Raw genomic sequence first — 18,163 nt, forward strand, 5'->3', positions numbered from 1 at the left:
CATATATAATGACATATTTCCTTAATTTGTCGCTGGATTTTAAGCTTTTGAGTTTCTAAGGAAGGTCCATTGGGAACATTGTAAACTTTTAAGCTCATCCTGAGTCTGTCAATCGTACATTTGGCTCAGTTTAGGATGAGTTTAAAGAGCTTAAAGCGCAGAATCGGCCCCTACAGAACAAGTTAAGTTAAAATCAGAAACCTGACACTTCACTTTTGATTATATTTACAAAAAACAACTATTATTTTCTCCTGTATTTACAATATTTCTTTCAGTTCGTGCTGGAGTGCGTATAATTCTGCTTCTCTGCAGCAACTTCAATGTGAAGACAAAAAAAGCAGATGACACAAATAAAAGTATGAATTAAATGTTTATTGTGTTTGTTTACTTTGATATTCATTTCTTTTTTTATGGCTTTTCCTTAAGTTTGAAGCGATCAAGCCTCAACAATTGGCACAGAGTTACTTTGACCTTTTTCATAATAAACATCATGTAAAAAAAATAGGAGTAAAAGAGGTAAATTAAAAAAGTACCCCTTGTTTTTACTTCCTAGCATCTTGGATAAAGCACTCTGTGTATCTGCCCATCAGCCTTGTTAGCATCCAGCCACTTTCCACACAGGAAGATGGTTGTGACTGAGTTAGCCATGTTGGTTATCTCAACACACTCTAAAAACCACCCGCAGTTCGAGTTGTTCCCATCGTGCTCCACCTTCACCCTCAGCAGCTCCCCAAGGTCGAGCATCTCCACGATGAACCGGTCCGTCTGCCCTCGCTCGAAGAGGTTGCGGGACTTCTGCCTGAGCTGACGCCTGCCCGAGTCACCGTTGACTCCGTAGATAGTGATGAAAACGTTTGCGTCCGTTCCAGCCCCTTTCACGTCCCCGGTGATGACGATGATTTCGTACTTGACGGGAACCAGTTTGCGAACTTTGCTCGCAAAGCTTTCAACGGATTTATAGCACTCAAATGTCTGGAACTGGTCCTTTTTGGCCGCCAGAGGGATTTGTGCGTCACAGTGAAAGAAATACCTAAACGAAAAGATTCAGAGTCATCAAAGGACCATTTTTTTTTCTTTTTACATAACCTAACATTATGTAAGTTGTGTGAGAATCCACTCACTTGTTTCCCAGCTCCTTTTCTGTCACTACCACCTCCAAAACGTGCCAGAAGACTTCTTTCTTCACCTTCTTCCCATCTTTTGTTATGTGGCCGAGGCAGATCCCAGCGATTTCCCCCAAGTGTTTGGACGAGAACTCAAACGTGTCAGTGGCACCGCTGCGAAAGTTCACAGAAATCTGCAACTATTAGACGAGTTTGTGCACGGCGAGCAATTACAAAAAAAATATCAATAAAGTGAGACGTTTTCTTTGTTGGCACTGAAATTATCTTTCCTGAGAAAAGAGACGCGAGAAGATAAAGGAAGGCAGAAAGAGAAAGTATGAACGAGGGAAGATTATGTAAGATCCCTGCAAATGCATTCATATTTCTTTAACATTTTCTATGTTATACGGAGATTTTATGTGATGAACGAGTAGAAAACAATGCATAAAAGAGAAAATTTCACAAATGAATATCTGAAAATTGTTTCCCCAAATACCCAAAATCTTAAATCCACTAATTCAGTGACTAATGAAGTTAGTCCCGCAAGTTTCCAGTCTTTCTCAGCTGGCCAGCTTTCCTTTTTCTGGTAAAGTAAAGCAGCTCCACAGCATGATGCTGCTACCACCATGTCTTACAGTGGAGATGATGAGTTCAGAGTTTGTGAATCAGCCCAGAGTAACTTTTTAACTTCTGAAGCCAATTTGATTTATTTACGTATTTTTATAGGTGATACAAAATGCAAGCTAGAAAAATTATCAATATTTTTTTTTGTTTATCAAGCTATGATTTCAAATTAAAAGTCCAAACAAAACACAAGAATAAACTAACATGGCAAACCTTCAGAAAGGAAACACAAAAGAGAACCAAACCAAGATCGTCACAATAAGAGTGTTTTTAAAGTCTTGCCTTAAAAACTTCTTTTTCTTATTCTCCAGAACAAACTCCTTGGATCGAGCTTTCCTTCCCTCCAACACAATCCAGGCGTTTTCTGAGGTTGAGGCGTTGTCGGTGTTAGCAGTAATGGTGGCGATTTCATATTCTGTGACGAAGCAGAAGCAATCATTTAATCTCATGTGAATGTAATTACCTCCAAAAGATTTTAAGCTTTCAGCATCCATATGTTTTTATACTAACTGGTTTTATCGCTGAGGTCTATTGAGTCATTGTTGGCACAAGCCAGCTCCCTAATAATTTGCCCGTCGTCTTCATTTTTAGCCAGCCAGCGGTCGCAGGGGAACCTGAAGGTCTGGTCCATGGCCTCGTCTTTCACGTCGATGTACTCTAAATGCCACCCGGGTGCCGGGCCTGTTTACAGGAGAGGCGTTGCGATCCAAATTTTGATGCATTCAACGATATTTTTCTAAACAGTTTACAGGTCCAGAGTTGAATAGAAGGAATTGGTTTTGTTCCTATGCATAATAACGTAACTTTGCACCATGAGTATTACACCCTGCAGGCTTCCTCTTCTCACCTTTGTTGTCATGCCACACTCGGACTTTGGAGAGCTCCCCCAGACTGAGCATGTCAGGAAACCGAAAGACGTCCTTCATCTTCCGCTCAAACTTGTTCCTGTTGGTGCTCTCCTTCAGCGGCAGCATCCCGGTGTCGCCGTACTCCCCAAACACAATCAAAAACACGTTGGCGTCGGTGCCGCCGCCTGAAACGTTGCACCAAATGTTCAAAAGCGAGACAGAAAAACATGAAATTTACTTAAAAAGTAAAGAGCGATACTGTCTAAAACTCATGTGCCGTGCCTCCGACGTCGCTGGTCTGAACTTGGATGATGTAGGTTGTTTTTTCCACCATCTCCTCGTCGTCCACCACTGCCGGCAGCTCACACACTTTTGTCCTTTTCGGCCCTTTAGTCTTGGACAGCCAGTTCTCATAAGTGAATAGATACTCTTCCTCAGTGGTCAGGTTCCGCATGAGGATCTAAAAGTGAGCATGGAGTGATTCAATTAATTATTAACATTGAAGGAACATCAGTACGACAGGACTGGATGTGAAGAAATGTCCCCAACTGCTAAGATGGCATTTTTAGAAAAAATGTTTGTTACAAATGTCTTCTGTTTTTGATATTTTTTTTCAATCTGAATTGTTTTACATCATCATATAAAATAAAATGAATAAAAAAATGCTGTTTTCAAATACTATCAATCATTTCCCCCTTTTTAACTAATTTAACCAAATTTTTAAATAACTAATTGACCTGTACATCCACTAAAACACCTAGACAGGGCTTGTCTGACAACATGAAGTAGGCAAAAAAAAAAGTCAAAAAGCAACACATCAGGGTCTGATGTGAAGAAATTCAGATATTTGATTAATTACCACTTATTGAGAACTTAAAGGGGAATATTATATAAAATATTTTGAGTTTACATGATGTTATATTGTTACTGAGGCAGAGTGTCGGAAAGAGGAAGACTTCTTAAAGAGACAGAGGCCCAATTACAAGTCAAATTTCCTTTAAGTTTTGCTTGATCAAGTAACACAGTTATTTGATTGTGCTATAAAATGGCACTATGTGCCTGAAAACTACATAATTCTGCTCCTTTAATACTAAAAGTTGTGTAAATGATTAATTTCACAGAAAAAATATGCTTAAATAATGATATCAAACATTTTGAATGACAGATAAAACCAACTTTATGACCCTATAATCGCTTTCCTACCGCTGATAAAGTATTTTGGTGATATTTAGCATAATGTAATGTTTGCAGTTTTAGACATAAATGGTTTTCATGTTACCCTGTCCAGAAACCAGTCTGGGCGGCTCCCAGTGCCATCGATCCGAACTCTGATCTTCTTCAGAGGAGCGATGTCATCTATCTCCAGGGTGAACGTGTCTTCTTGGTCACGTTCAAACCTGCACAAAACAACGAATAAACAAACCAAACATCTCAGAATCAGAGAGGGTAAAGATTAGAACAGGATTAAATCACAAAATTCAGAATGAGACTTTATGGGAAAGAGAAATCATTTTTTGCCAAGAATATTGGGTGGAGATTTGTTGCAAATAAAAGATTTTTCTCAGATATTTCACAGATGAAAAATTACATCACTTCAGCCTGGATGAAGAACTAATCAGGGGGCTTTTTTTAATCAGGAGGACACTTTCCCTAGAGAGTGGGGTTTACTATTAGAGGATCGCTGCTGGACTGACCTATCCCCGTTCTTCGGCAGCAACATTTCCTCTGTGCTCCCGTTGGCCCCGTACACAGTCAGGAAAATGTTCGTATCCGTCCCTGCATACTGAGTGTCTCCTGTGACAACCGAGACTGAATAAATAACCTGCAAAAACGCAGAGAACAACAGGCATAAATGAGAGAAACTCTGCTTTCCAACAGCTCATATTTTCAGTGCGATGACTCACTTTGCGGATAATGTTGATGGTGCTGGAGTCCAGCACGTTCAACAGTCTGACAGTCAAACCGTCTCCCCTGTCTTTAGCCAGCCAGCATTTACATGGGAAGATGTACTTGATACCTTTGGTTGGCACAGCAACCGACAGCTCATCCACCAGCCAGCAGCTCTCTGGTGTAACTCCGTTATGGCCGAGCTGAGCGGCAGCAAGAGACGAGACAGAGAGAGGAGACAGAGAGAGCTGGGAATTCAGAAACCATTTGATTCTGTTTGATCCACATCCCATGCACTGCAGCCACAGTTAATTATTCCTGCACTAGAAAGCCGTTATGTGAAATCTTCGGCACTGAGGAGGCAGCAGCAGCAGCAGCAGACAGGCAGCTTCACAGATTTAGCTACAGACAGTCCCAGATTCTCACTTCCACCCTCTTGATCTCTCCTACGTCAGCTCCGTAGCACACGAAGTGCTCCATGCCACCAGCCGCGAAGCATTTCTTCCCTTCTGCCAGGTCCAGCCACAGACGGTCTGTCTCGGCGTCGTTCGGCCCGATGACGATGACATAAACCCTGGCTGTGGTGCTGCCGTCCCGGTCCTCTCCAGTGGACACCGTGAAGTGATAAGGGATGACTGCATGAGGGACAAGATCAGATTCAAATTTAACTACTCAAACAAGAAAAGTGACGCTTTAGAAAATCTGCTTCTTAATTGAAATGAGATTAGATTATTGTGTCACTTGAGAGTTAGTTGTAACCATTTTTGTCTGTGTAATATAATCGATTTGTTGGCTGTTTAGCCCAGTATATTAAACAGGCACATGGTCTTAATTACACATTTTGGGCGATTATTATGTCAGTAGGTAGCATATTTCATTAAATTGAGATAATGGGTCGGATTAAATAAGTGTTCACTTCTTCCTGCTCCTTTTCAAACAGAAAAATAGTGGCAAACAAATTATTTTCTTCTTAGTTATGTATGCACATGTTTGATTGTTTGTTCTCGTGTCTTTAAAAAACCTTTTTGAAATAAATAAAAACTATAACTATAACTATCTTCTAATTTTACCTTTTATCAATTAATAGGGCTGAAACTAATGATTATTTCAGTAATAAATTATTCTATTGACTTTTCTGAAGGTTAATCGGATAAAAAAAATGGTCACATTCTGCAGATTTTACATTTTTAGAAATCATTAGAAAATTTGAAATATTTAAAAGATCCAAATAAGTAAATAATTTAGTTTTTTAAAAATAATTACAAATGTTATTGCCTGAAACGCAAAACTCAAGATTTATTTAGTGAACACTTGGTCATTTGTAGCAAAAGATGCATCTGCTGCTAAAATTAATTTCTACTAATCTATTGATTATTTTTTAGATTAATAAATGGGAAGCAAAAGGTGCTCAGTCAGAGATTTTTTAGTTTCATTTTTTTTTTACATAATTTGAACTAGGTGAAACTAAAACTGCCACTAGAGTTGTGGGAATAAACTCCTCTAAAACATTTGACCTAGTTTATAAAGACAAACTGCCAAAAAGTAAAGGAATGTATTTAAATATCTGATGATAAAGAAAATAATCGATCTCAAAGAGTGAGCCACCCAGAAAATCCCAGGAGCAGAAAATTAGATTAGATTAGATTAGATTAGATTAGATTAGATTAGATTAGATTAGCCTCTATCTGATACCAAACCAGCATTCAGTTTGCAGCCAGCTGCTGTAATCATCACAAAGATAATATAATTTTATAATATAATTTTATCTGAAGTTCAGCATCCTCAGTAATCCCTTTTTCATTAGTTTATAAATGCTACCATCTGCTCTCGTTTTCTTCTCCTCAGATGTTTTTCTCGTTTCTCAAAGGAATCCCAGAATGTTTTCAGATCCTCCACAGCAAAGTTTTATCTACCTTCTTCATCGTCAACATGCATTTCTCAGCTTTATTAAAGAGGAATTTAGATTTTTATTTATCTCATCTTTATTTATGCAGGTTGTCTCGTTGAGAGAACAGCTTAGATGAAAAACAAAGTTACAAACGCAGCAGCAAAACAAGAAGTTACGAAATCTTGGCTCAGTTAAATAATATTGATGCTGTGGGACATTTTTTTCTGTGAACTTGAACAAACAGGAGGTTTAATGGCTGTTTTCTATGTTGACATCAGAGATTTTTAAAGGGTTGCTTACTTGGACCTTCTTCGGCCACTGTAGCCTTTTTCTTCTTTTTCTTCTTATTGGCGTTTTTATCGAGTCCTTGTTTGGACTGGGCCATCTTCATAAAATATGGATCTGTATTCCTTTCACCTTCATACCCCTGTAATGGACCCACAGAACAGATTTTAGTAATACAAAACAAAACAGAACACTGCAAGAATAACAAAATAGAAAAAAATATTGCCACGCTTCTTTCACTTTTGGCAGGCATTGCAGTGGAAAACATAATCTCATCATCTAGAGTTTGAAAATGTGGATATGTGAATGACATCTGCTGGTTTGAACTGAGGTCAGAATCGGATGTTTCAAGAGAAAAATGGACCAAATGGGAACCAGATCCACAATTAACAGAAAAGATCCAGAACAGAAAATAAAGCGGAATAAAAATCTACGTTAGACTGGAGAATTTTCATGGTAACCTAGCTGAGTAATTTATTAAATAATGTACTAAGAACATCCAGTTCAGCACATGGGAACAGAATGGTTTGTTTGTTAAAAGTGTCAGAAGGACAAAAAAACCTATTCAGGTAGTTAGGAAAAGTATTGATGCAAGAAAAAAGAGAAAAGAACTAAAAATGTTATTTCAAAGCTAATTTAAACTATGTTAACCGGTGATTATTTTAATGATTCTTTGAACAAAACCAGCGGCTGTGAAAAAACATTGAGATTAAAACATTTTACGACACAAAAACGGCTTAAAAGATTCAGACAGACATCCAAGTTATGAATAAATTTGTACTTGGCACACGTAGTTCTTAGATCCTTCACCTTATGATACATTGTAAAGCAAAAACGATTAAAAACATGGAGGAGTGTTTACTTTTAGATTTTAAACAGGACATCCCCTTCTAGTCCCTTTATCTTCTAAAGATTTGGGGGATGAGGTGAAGAAATGGACTCTGTTTACGTCTACCTGCATATTTATCTGCTTTATCAAATGTACTGTAAAGGACGAAGAGCGGAGATAAACTTCAGTCAGTACTGATCTAAAGTTTTCTATGTTTTAAGTCTCTGAGAGCACATAAGTTGTTTATGTGACCCTTTTCTGTACCAGGGATAGAAAAGCTGGGATGTCTTGTCCTCATTAATCATTAGGATAATTAAAAGATTAACTTCTTTCTTTCCTGAACTGCTGTCATGTTTCTTCTTTGGTGGTTCAGCAACCGTCTTCAATCTGTTTCGTCTGCATTCCTCGTCTGCAAAACTGAAAATAATCCACTGACTCAAACAGACCTTGACGTAGAAGATCCTGTCTATCCGTTTGTCCTCTTTCTTTGTCGACAGCCAGCGCTCACACACGAACATGTAAACTTCCTCCGTGTCCTCATCCTGCACCTCCACCTGGTCCAGGTACCAATCGGCTCCCACCATCGTGTTGTCATGACGAATCCGAATCTTAAACACCTGACCCAGGTCCACAGCCTCAATTGTAAACCTGTCCACCTGCAGAACGAGGGATGGAGTTTAACGTCTCCACGCACCAACATTATTAGACATTGAACTTTAGAAATACCTCTCCTCTCTCGAACTTGTTCTTGTTGTTCTCAGATTTGGCGAGTTTGCGTTCCCCGGTGTCTCCCAGGTCTCCGTAGATGGTGAGAAAAACGTTGGCGTCAGTTCCCGCTCCGTACATGTCACCTGTCCGCACCGACACCTTGTATCCGTGAGCTGTGAAGGAGAAGAGTCCAAACTGTGAATACAGCGGACTTTACGCTCTTTTACACTGAGATACACAACTACAAAAAATAAAAAATAAAATATAGTTATATGCATCACATTTCTTTACACAAACTGCGGTTTAGGTCATAAAAGTTTTCAGCTTCTAATGAGCAATGACATTTTAAAAACAAGAATATGTTTACAATTTTTATATTATTTATTGTCAATTATGCTTATGGTCTCAAAATATGACAAAATAATAATCTTCCAAGTGATACTAATAATTGGTGGGGCTTTATTTTGTATTATCTGTGTGGTATGAGTTTTTTTGTTTTTGAACAAAATAAATGAAATAATGAAGATAAAGGACTATTTCCAAAATGTTTAACAAAAGAGAAACGGTTGAGTTGAGTGTTTCAACACACAGGAGAACTTATCTTAAAATTTATGCTTTATGCTAAGAAGTCAGGTCAATGCCAGGAAACTAATCTATTCAAATTAACTGAGATATTTCTCACATTAAGAGTGGTCAGAAACAAACAGAAATATAAAAGAACGTTATTGATGGCGGCAAAATGTATCTGGTTTCCCTCCAACTTATACTTTAATTCAAATATTAGTGCATTTGTTTGTTACATCCAATCCAACTTCAATTAAATGTCAGAAATAATTCATTATATTAACTTTTAAAATCAAGCAGATTCTTTATTTCTGCACCTTTAGCATTTTCATATTTGTCTTATAGCAAGTTACTGTTTATTAATGAGAGAATATAATACAACCTCAACTACTGGAAATATGGTTTCTGCATTTCGGGAAAATTTGTTGTTTTTTTGATGCCAGGAGTAACGGCGTTAATGGATTAGTTCAGGGAAACGATTGTCAGACGTTCACTTCCAGCAGAGTTTCTCTGAGAAGCAACTCACTCTTGGTTTCTGATCACCTTTACATTTTGCAACTAGTCACTGACTTTGAATGGTGATTCAAGTTGAGCAGAATTGGGTTTCAGGGGGTTTCCCAATGAAAACAACTGCCAAGAGTTAACATTTCAGAACAGCTGCAGGCTGGAAAAACAAAAAACAAAGAGCGGAAACTCAATATGCAGGGCAAAGTGGAGCTGCAGATTACAACTCTGCAACAGGTCTGGCAAACTTTTCACTGCTCCTGTAGGAAACTCCTCCTTCCTTTTTTAAAACCTGCAAATCTTAATAGAATTTTGCATTAAAAGGATCATTATTGTCCAAATGAAGCAAAGTTTACACTTTCAATTGACTTTTAATGCAACTTTTAGTGCAACTTTGGATTATTAGTATCATTATTTACTGAATGACACTTCATGACAAGAGTTGTAAACATTCATGAAGACTCCTGCACGTTCACAACGTGTGTTTCGTCATGTTTGTGTCATGTCAGTCTTATACACACCCCTTCAAATAAAATGTTACCAAATTTTTTTATTCTGTCAGAATACTGAATTTTCCCCAAACTCCATCGGGAGGAAACCTGACTGGCAGAAACAGAGCAAAGTAAAAAATATACAACTTGTCAATACCATTTTGAAACTCATCAGAAGCTCATACGTTGATTTATCACCAAGTCCGAACAGCTACACCTACCATAACATTTTATTTTTGACCATTTTGAGCCAACTTTGTGCATGCAGTGTGTGCTTTTAAAATGCATTCACTTGTAAATGTAACAACATGATAAGCAAAAGTAAAATAATTTGCACTTCTTCATCTAAATCAGAGTAAAGCTTACTCTCCAGAGCATCCTCCACCTCCATTTCGGTCGTCTTTAGTGTCCCGTCCCGGAGGAGCTTCTGGGTGATGATGTCAGAGGCGACCAGCTCCCTCACCGTCTCTCCATCATCTTCAGACTTGGCCAGCCAGCGTTCGCATGGAAATATCGTGGTCTCTGAACCCTGACGTGAACCACAGACAAATGAGCCAAGCTAGGTTGGTTGAAATGTTATATTACTAAATTGTTCATAATTTATTTAGTCTTCCGAGAAAGTGGTGTAGTCTGGAGTGCATATTGGATACCTTTCCTTTGCGGAGCTGTCGCCTGATCTCCACCCTGTCAAGATGCCACCCTGGGTTGGTGCCTCTGTTGTCATGTCCTATCCTGATTTTCTCTATCACATCACCGATGTCCTCCAGCTGAGGCGAGAACATCCGATTGTTTACAAACCAACAGCACGGCGTAAGAAGCCTTCTTTATTCTAAAACACACTTCCTCACCTCCACAATAAACATGTCCTCTGCTCCTCTCTCAAAGTAAAGCCGTCGCTCTCTCTTGTTTACACACAGGTGCTTCTGCAGTGTGCACATCCCGTTTTGTCCGTACAGGACGATGAACACGTCAGCGTCTGTCCCCGCAGCAAACACATCACTGGTGAATATTTTGATCTCATAAGGCACGACTGAAAAACAAGAAACCAGGAGATTTGCTTAGTTTTGTGACCTGCGATATGAAATTTGACTGTTATTTTTATTATTTTTATGTCTTGAAAGTGCCATAAAAAGTTGGAGTTAAAGCAAACCACTGATGAAACTTTAAACACTTCTGCAGATTTTACTGTGTTTTCCTATTTTGCAAAGTTTAACATCTTTGGTTCCTAAAAAGCACATTTCCATAAATACCATTCCCACTAATGTTTTTATTAGCATCTATTTGCTTACATGGAGTGTAAACTTCAGTCTGTAAGTCAGCGGGATAGAGATCCCTCACGATGGCACCGTCATCCTCTCCTGGATCCAACCAGCGGCCACATGGGAAACGTAGTCTCTGTCCCTGAGACGGGGCGTCCACCTCAACCCAGTCCAGGAACCAACCGGATGAACCTCCTATTGGGATCAAAAGCATCAGACATTTTGATATAATTTAAACTCATTTTATTTCTGTTTCTTTAAAAAAAGTTTTCTTCTTCACCCGCCTGAGTTGTCGTGTCCAATCCGGAGCTTCTCCAGGTCGCCCAGGTCCACTGCCTCCACGATGAACTCGTTGATCATCCCCTGTTCAAACTTGTTCTTGTAGTTTTTACAAGACTTCAGGTTGATGAGCCCTGAATCAACAGGAGTTTCACATCCCAGTTATAACCTTTGGGCAGGATCTTTGTGTCGCCACGGCAACGCCGGGGCTCACCTGTGTCGTCTTTTTCACCGAACAGGATGGCAAAAACGTTGGCGTCGGTTCCAGCATATTTCTTTTCCCCAGTTTTTATTTTGAGAGTGTAGGTGGTGGACATGGCTGCAATGACAGTAATAGAGGTTGACATCATATCGCACTGAATCACACATTATGTTTATAATTTGCTTCAGTCGTTTAAGGCACTTTACATTTCTGCTCCAGTCCCAAAGTGGCGCTAGTTCCCTCCTCATCTTCATCCTGCCTCATGAAGGCCTCATCAACAGGAACTAGCTCTCTTGCTATCTGCCCGTCATCCTCATCCACTGCGAGCCAGCGGTTACAAGGGAAGTAATACCTACAGACACCCCAGAAAGAAACTAATCAGAGCTTTTCTTCTGCACAAAACTGTTAATTTTTGCAGGTGTACAGCTATATTTAGTCAGAAAACAGAGAAAAATGCATTGAAACAGAAGTTACCCTTACGTTACATCTTCCTTTGTGTCCACTATCTCAACACGATCCAGGTACCAGGATGAGTGAGGCTTAGTGTTGTCATGTCGGATTCGCAACTTCTTCAAGGTGAGCAAATCAATAGCTGTCACGATGAAAACGTCTTCCTGCAAAATTACAGGAGAGACGCTGTCCGGTTCAGTTAGACTTTTAGGAAATGCCACTCCCAGTTTGTGAGATATCTCTCCAGAGAAAGTATTTGTTTTATCCACCCAGCCTTTGTCCTGGGTCTAGAGGGAAAAGCCAAGCATGTTTTGCACAGTTCCAGTTGTTAGATGACATAATATGGCTCCTTTTACAGATTACGATATGTTAATTACATTTTTTCACACAAAATCATTCTTAGATAATAAGATTTTAGTCAGGCCTTGATTTGTGGAGTTAGAAATAAACTGAACTGAGTGTGTTTGTCACCAGTTGTAACGTAGAAATGAATAATTCACAGGAGTGGATGAAGTGGGGAGTAAAAGTAGGACAGGTTCAATGACATGGCGGACTCCTCAGAGCTCCTCTCAGTCACAGCTGGCCTCCCTGCAGGAGATCCTGTAATTGTAGCAGAATACACTCCTACCCACACCTCTGAGCAAGGCTCAAGTTGCCCAGAGGTCATCGGGTTTTTCAACAAGAACTGTTGATTTTAAGCACCGGTTCTTATATCGATTATAAAAACTGGTGCAGCCCTGATGAAAATTGATGGGATTAGTGATTCTGAATTGTCAAGAGGTGTAAAATGAGTAATTACTTCTAGGAACCACATTGAACTCATGTGCCAAATAGTATTTTTTAAAGGTCTACAATTATATTTTACAGAAAGAAAACCTAAAAATCTTGAAAATAGGAAAGATAAGTAAATCACAATCTACCTCTTTCGGTTATTTTAAAACAAGATTTTCTGAAACAAGAGTAAACTTTTGAGTCGGATCCACTAAAACAGATAAGCATTGAGGAAGTTCACACGCCTGCAATGGCACCGTATGAAAATCTGATGATAAACAATAAACGGACTGGGTTTTTTTTTTTTTTTTTTTTTTTTTTTCCTTTGAAAAAATTTGATTTTGGATGTAAATATGCCTGATGGATCTGTGGCTGCTTATTGGTGCTACAGTAAAAGTTTGTACGGCAAACATGAGTGAGCTCTGAAGAACTAAACAGATAAATACGAAGGATTTCTCCTGTCAGAAATAAGTTTTGCAACAGGAGCGTGAAACAATTTGAAACCTAGACGTAACCTAAGTGTTACATTAGTCTTCCCACATAGACAAAACAACACAGTTAACCACTGGTGTCTGTGGCCATAAAGCCATAAAAGTGGCTCTTTAGGCTGTAAAGGTTGCAGACTCCTGGTCTTTCCCAAATGAAAGGAGGGAACATTTGACTGCAGCTGCTGTCTGAGAAGTGTAACTTCCCCTCTCTCTACCATATGTGCAGGAGTAGCTTGAGAAAACTTTTCAAGGTCAAACATTGGGTTGTGAGTAAATTATGGAAAGTTTTAGGTATTGATGGACTGTTTATTTGGGTAACAATGAGTCTCGCACTCATCAATATAACATGGCTGTTCTGGTATCAAAACTGTTGGTGTGAATCTGGTACCGTTCAGAACCGGAACAGAAATTACGTCACTCTAAATGTTTTCAGAATTTCTTTTTTGGTTTGAATTTCAGCTCAAGTACTTTTATTTCCCTCCACAGGGTGTAGGTTTGTTATGTCTCCAAGCTGCTGCTCCAACACAACATTCTGGTCTGACTGGATAAATCATGATATACAGCTCTGGAGAAAATTAAGAGACCACTGAACCCCACTGAATACTGGTTACTCCACCAAATATTTATTTCTGAACTCTTCCTGACTCATAACAGTAGTATTGTTGTTTCTAAATGAACATGAACTAGTTTTCTTTGAAAGCACTGCATCTTTTTGTTATTTTGATCATTTCTCATTTTCTGCAAACAAGTTCTAAACCTTTGCTTGGAATTTCAGAGACATGTTGTCAGTAGTTCATAGAATAAAAGAACAATGCTCATTTTACTCAAATATGTTCCTGTAAAACGTTAAATCAGAGAAACTGATATTTTTAAGTGATCTCTTAATTTTTTCCAGAGCTGTACATGCCTCTATGAACTCAAAATTGTACTGCAGCCTTAGTTATACATGGATCTCCTTCAGGATCTAAATGTAACCCTAACCTTCTCGTGCAACTTTTCTTCTGCAATCTTAACTGCCTTATGCTCACTTTTTTTCTCTCCCACTTTTTAAAAACATCTTTTTAATTTCAATTGTGGAATGGAAAAATAAGTACAGTGAGCTACAATCCTGAAAAAAAGAGGTAAACTTGGAGGCAAAGTTAAGAAAGTAGTTGGTCATGTGTGGTTGAACCCGTCTTACCTGCCCTCTCTCAAACTTGTTGAGGTTGTCAGAGTTACTCAGGAGGCGCTCACCAGTGTCTCCGTTTTCCCCATAAATATTAATATAGACGTTGGCATCTGTCCCAGCTCCCATCATGTCACCCGTGAAGACACACACTTCATAGGTGTTGACTGTCAGACAAAGCAAGCGATGAATTATTCACACCTTCTCCAAACTGTCGCATATGTTGGCCAGGATACAGTGTCAAATCAAACTGTTCAAATCACACCATCAGTTAAAAATGCAAATGTGCTCTAAATGGTATAAATAATTTAAATGAGTCACACAAAAAAAAAAAAATGTCTAAAGCAGCACATCAGATGTCAGGCTGGTGCTTTCATGAGAGAGGCTTTAAGGGAAATTGGCGTTTTTAAACGCTAACAATACTCTTTTAATAATTAACATGAAGACATGTTTTATTTTACTGATAAAAGATTGGTGGTGTTTAAATAATATTTGCAAGTAACATGAATGTAACTTGACTTTATAGCTCAAAGTTATTCATTGTAAATTCAGTTTGTCTTGTTTTCTGCGCTTGGATCACAGTTGGTGCAGCTGTCCATAATTTTACTTTCTTGACTTCGATGAAGACTTGATAGAAAGCAGCAAAGACAACAATGAAAGCAGCCGTATATTCAGCCACATAAAAAAAAATAAAATCAAAGCGCTGCTGGAAATGTCCTTTATTGCAGCAACAGTTGAGTTGAATAACTGATTATGTGCATGAAAAGTATCAGTTTTATCGACTGTGACAAAAGCAGAGCTTGTTACAGTTTTAAAAGATAAAAACAAAGACGTTATCTATTATTTTGAATGAGTGTCCAATAAATGCTCACATTATTTTTGCAAGTGCAGAAGATTTTAATATGGAGAAGCAATAATGGATTTCACCTCAGACGTCTACATCATTAGGTGAGGAGGAAGTCTCAGTGCTTACACATTTAGTGCCGTGTGAAAAATAATTTGGGGATAAAATTTATGCGACTTTGTTAAAGACGTTTGAACCGTCGTTTGAAATCTGAGTGGCCTCCACTGGATCTTACGTGGTTCCCTGACTTTTGAGCATGCACTAAACTTCTGAATGAAAATTAGAGGATGTTTTTATTTTTTCAGGCTTTACGTTAAATCTAAAAAAGCATTTGTGAAACAAAACAAAAGAGGCCATTGCTCCACACTGTCAAGTTGGACAGGTTGGCTCACACGGTGCTGAGGAGTGAACTGGAAATCCCTTCAGCTGCGAGTCAAAACTGAAACTGATGGTTGAGGTGCAGAAAGCTTTTGTATTTCTACTGTAATTCTGCAGAGGAAACCTTCAAGATTATTGCTTTCATGCTGTAATGAGGATGCTGCGTAGACACTTTGAAATGGCTGTTCTTGCAACCATACCATGTTTTGATTGAGTCATATGAAAAAAAAATCACCATGTCTCAACAGGTTGTATAATTATATCCTTAAATTTTTGTGTGAATATCTTCCTTCCTTCTCTTTGAAGGAACATAAATGTAAAAGTTCATCTTTTCTGTCTTTCTGCTCTTCGTCTGCTTCATACCTTCCAGATCCTCGTCTGCGTCCTCCGGCAGCAGCTCCACCACCAGCTCTCCGTCCTCCTCACCGCTGCTCAGCCAGCGTGAGCAGGGAAAATGGTACGTGAGCACCACCTCCTGCATCTCCTCTCCTCCATCTTCATCCTCTTCGTCTTTCTTCTTTTTCTTCTTCTTCTTCTTGTCGTCCTTTTTCTTTTCTTTGGGCACCAGAGTCAAAATCAGGTGCTTAACGTCGACTGACTCCAGGAACCAGCCAGATCCGATCCCTGAGCCATCATGACCAATGCGTATTTTGAAGATCTTTCCCACGTCTTTGGCCTCAAACTGTTAAGAAGTGGGGAAGGTTTCGCATCAAATGTGAAACTGTTTTCTCTGCTTATTAAACAAAAACACATCTGGAGACACTCAACAGTAAAAATACAACGTTAATACCTTAAATATTTCAGTCGTGTTGCGCTCAAAGTTGTTGGATCTGTTCTCAAGAGTGATGGTTTCCGTTTTGCCTTTCTCCCCGTAGATCTGGATGAACACTCTGGCGTTGGTGCCGGCAAACATCACATCTCCTGTTACTACGGTTACCTCATAGTTCATCACTAGAAATTAAAACGATGAGTAACAAAAGAACAATAAAGTGAGTTTAGGTCACTAATAGGATCCCTGCTGACATTAGAAATATGCAATTTTGTGCAATTAATAATCTGTGATTGACAGAGAAAAGATTTACGTCATTAATAAATAAAAATCTTTCCTTTGTTACATTATGCTTCAAATAAAAGAAATGATAAACCTTTGCACATTTCAGCTGCTGTGTTATCAGGACATAGTGGAAGTGTTATTAAACGAGTTCATTCAGTGTTGGTCCAGGATATTGAGGCTGTAATGTTTGTACTCTGATGAAAACAAAGAAAAATAAACCGTATATATCTGTTCTGTGCTCTTGGTAATTAAAAGTGCCCTCCTGGAGATTAATAATGTTGTTTTTTCCATTATGAAACATGTCTGTGTGACTGTTTCACCTACATTGCTCCATCTCCAGGACCTCACTGGGATAAATCTCCACCTCCGTTTTCCCATCAGCCTCGTCTTTGCAAAGCCAGCGGTGACTGGGAAACATGTAATTCTTCCCGTGGACCGGAACCATGATCTGAACGCTGTCCAGGAACCAACCAGCACGCATCCCTTTATTAGTGTGACCAATCATCAGACGGTTTATCTGGAATCGATCAAGAAATTAGACTGGGGTCAAACAGGTTGCACCACTCAGGCACCACAGTAGAGAGATTTTGGACTTTCATCAACACTAAATGGGAAGACCTGTCCAATATCAAAGGTTTCCACTGTGAAGATGTCAACGCGGCCCGTCTCAAAGTAGTTCCCCAAGTTGTTGGTGGAAACCACCAGCATCATCTTGTTGGTGTCGCCTTTTTCTCCGTAAAGCTTGACAAACACGTTGGAGTCTGAGCTTCCTCCAGGAATGTCGCCCGTCTTCACCACGATCTGATAGCTGATATCTGACACGAGGCGAATGTTTTAGCGACAGGATGAATTAACGAGTAAACGTGAGGCCTCCTTCCCACTTACTGTACAGACGCTGCCCATCTACGAACGGCACTAGTTCTCTGGTGATCTGTCCATCGTCCTCGTTGCGGTCCAGCCACCTGCACGGCAACACATGCAGGGAATGAAACGTCTAATGAATGACTGCTTTTTGTGCTCTCAGAACATTTCATTAGCAACATCTGCTTATTATTGTAATTATCTCTAGAGGTGGGAGCAAAATGCAAAAAAAAAAAAAAAAAAAAAAAAAAAAAAAGCAAACACACGTCAGGAGCTTTAGCAAAAATTTAAACCAAAGTTACATTATTGATGCCAGAAGAGGATTTGCTTTTATATGGCAGGGAAGTTTTTCAGCATGATCCTAAATTAAATAAATAAATAGATTGTCTGGATCGACTCTGTCAACACCGCCAGTCTCTCCTCTTCTGCTGAGACGTGTCACAGATGGTCTCCTCAGGATTAGGCGTCAGCAGCATGAATCTTGTCACCTGTCATGTGTCACTAACGTTCCCTGGCACATTTTGAGTCTCATATTCCTCTTACCACACTGTGGAAAAAAACTCAAAGTTTCTTTTTTTCTTTATTGAAAGCTCTGTCTAACTTCTCTGTGTATTGTTTTAATTTGGTCTAATTTTAAACTGTAATATAATTAATAGTGATCTTATTTGGAGAAGAAAGTCA

General features: G+C 39.0%; 1 protein-coding gene across 1 annotated transcript in view; it reads right to left on the reverse strand.

The window, feature by feature from the left end:
- Positions 1-351: 351 nt before the first annotated feature.
- The window catches only part of loxhd1b (lipoxygenase homology PLAT domains 1b), a 30,252-nt gene continuing 12,440 nt past the window's right edge, over positions 352-18,163 (reverse strand). Inside the window, exons 16-42 of the mRNA XM_088008793.1 lie at positions 17,507-17,583; positions 17,240-17,436; positions 16,946-17,138; positions 16,358-16,518; positions 15,931-16,249; positions 14,361-14,512; positions 11,952-12,085; positions 11,678-11,823; positions 11,484-11,588; positions 11,275-11,403; positions 11,021-11,185; positions 10,580-10,761; positions 10,382-10,498; positions 10,098-10,260; positions 8,191-8,345; positions 7,911-8,120; positions 6,651-6,777; positions 4,889-5,097; positions 4,480-4,665; positions 4,270-4,397; positions 3,855-3,972; positions 2,858-3,035; positions 2,575-2,760; positions 2,238-2,408; positions 2,017-2,142; positions 1,122-1,290; positions 352-1,030 (exon numbers count right to left, since the gene is read on the reverse strand). Coding sequence (XP_087864919.1) covers positions 550-1,030; positions 1,122-1,290; positions 2,017-2,142; positions 2,238-2,408; positions 2,575-2,760; positions 2,858-3,035; positions 3,855-3,972; positions 4,270-4,397; positions 4,480-4,665; positions 4,889-5,097; positions 6,651-6,777; positions 7,911-8,120; positions 8,191-8,345; positions 10,098-10,260; positions 10,382-10,498; positions 10,580-10,761; positions 11,021-11,185; positions 11,275-11,403; positions 11,484-11,588; positions 11,678-11,823; positions 11,952-12,085; positions 14,361-14,512; positions 15,931-16,249; positions 16,358-16,518; positions 16,946-17,138; positions 17,240-17,436; positions 17,507-17,583 — 4,684 coding nt within the window. The 3' untranslated portion in view covers positions 352-549. The remainder of the gene's footprint in view (positions 1,031-1,121; positions 1,291-2,016; positions 2,143-2,237; positions 2,409-2,574; positions 2,761-2,857; positions 3,036-3,854; positions 3,973-4,269; positions 4,398-4,479; positions 4,666-4,888; positions 5,098-6,650; positions 6,778-7,910; positions 8,121-8,190; positions 8,346-10,097; positions 10,261-10,381; positions 10,499-10,579; positions 10,762-11,020; positions 11,186-11,274; positions 11,404-11,483; positions 11,589-11,677; positions 11,824-11,951; positions 12,086-14,360; positions 14,513-15,930; positions 16,250-16,357; positions 16,519-16,945; positions 17,139-17,239; positions 17,437-17,506; positions 17,584-18,163) is intronic.

Source organism: Poecilia mexicana, unplaced genomic scaffold (assembly GCF_051168715.1).
Source record: "Poecilia mexicana isolate PSO_F unplaced genomic scaffold, ASM5116871v1 scaffold_9, whole genome shotgun sequence".
NCBI lineage: Eukaryota > Metazoa > Chordata > Actinopteri > Cyprinodontiformes > Poeciliidae > Poecilia > Poecilia mexicana.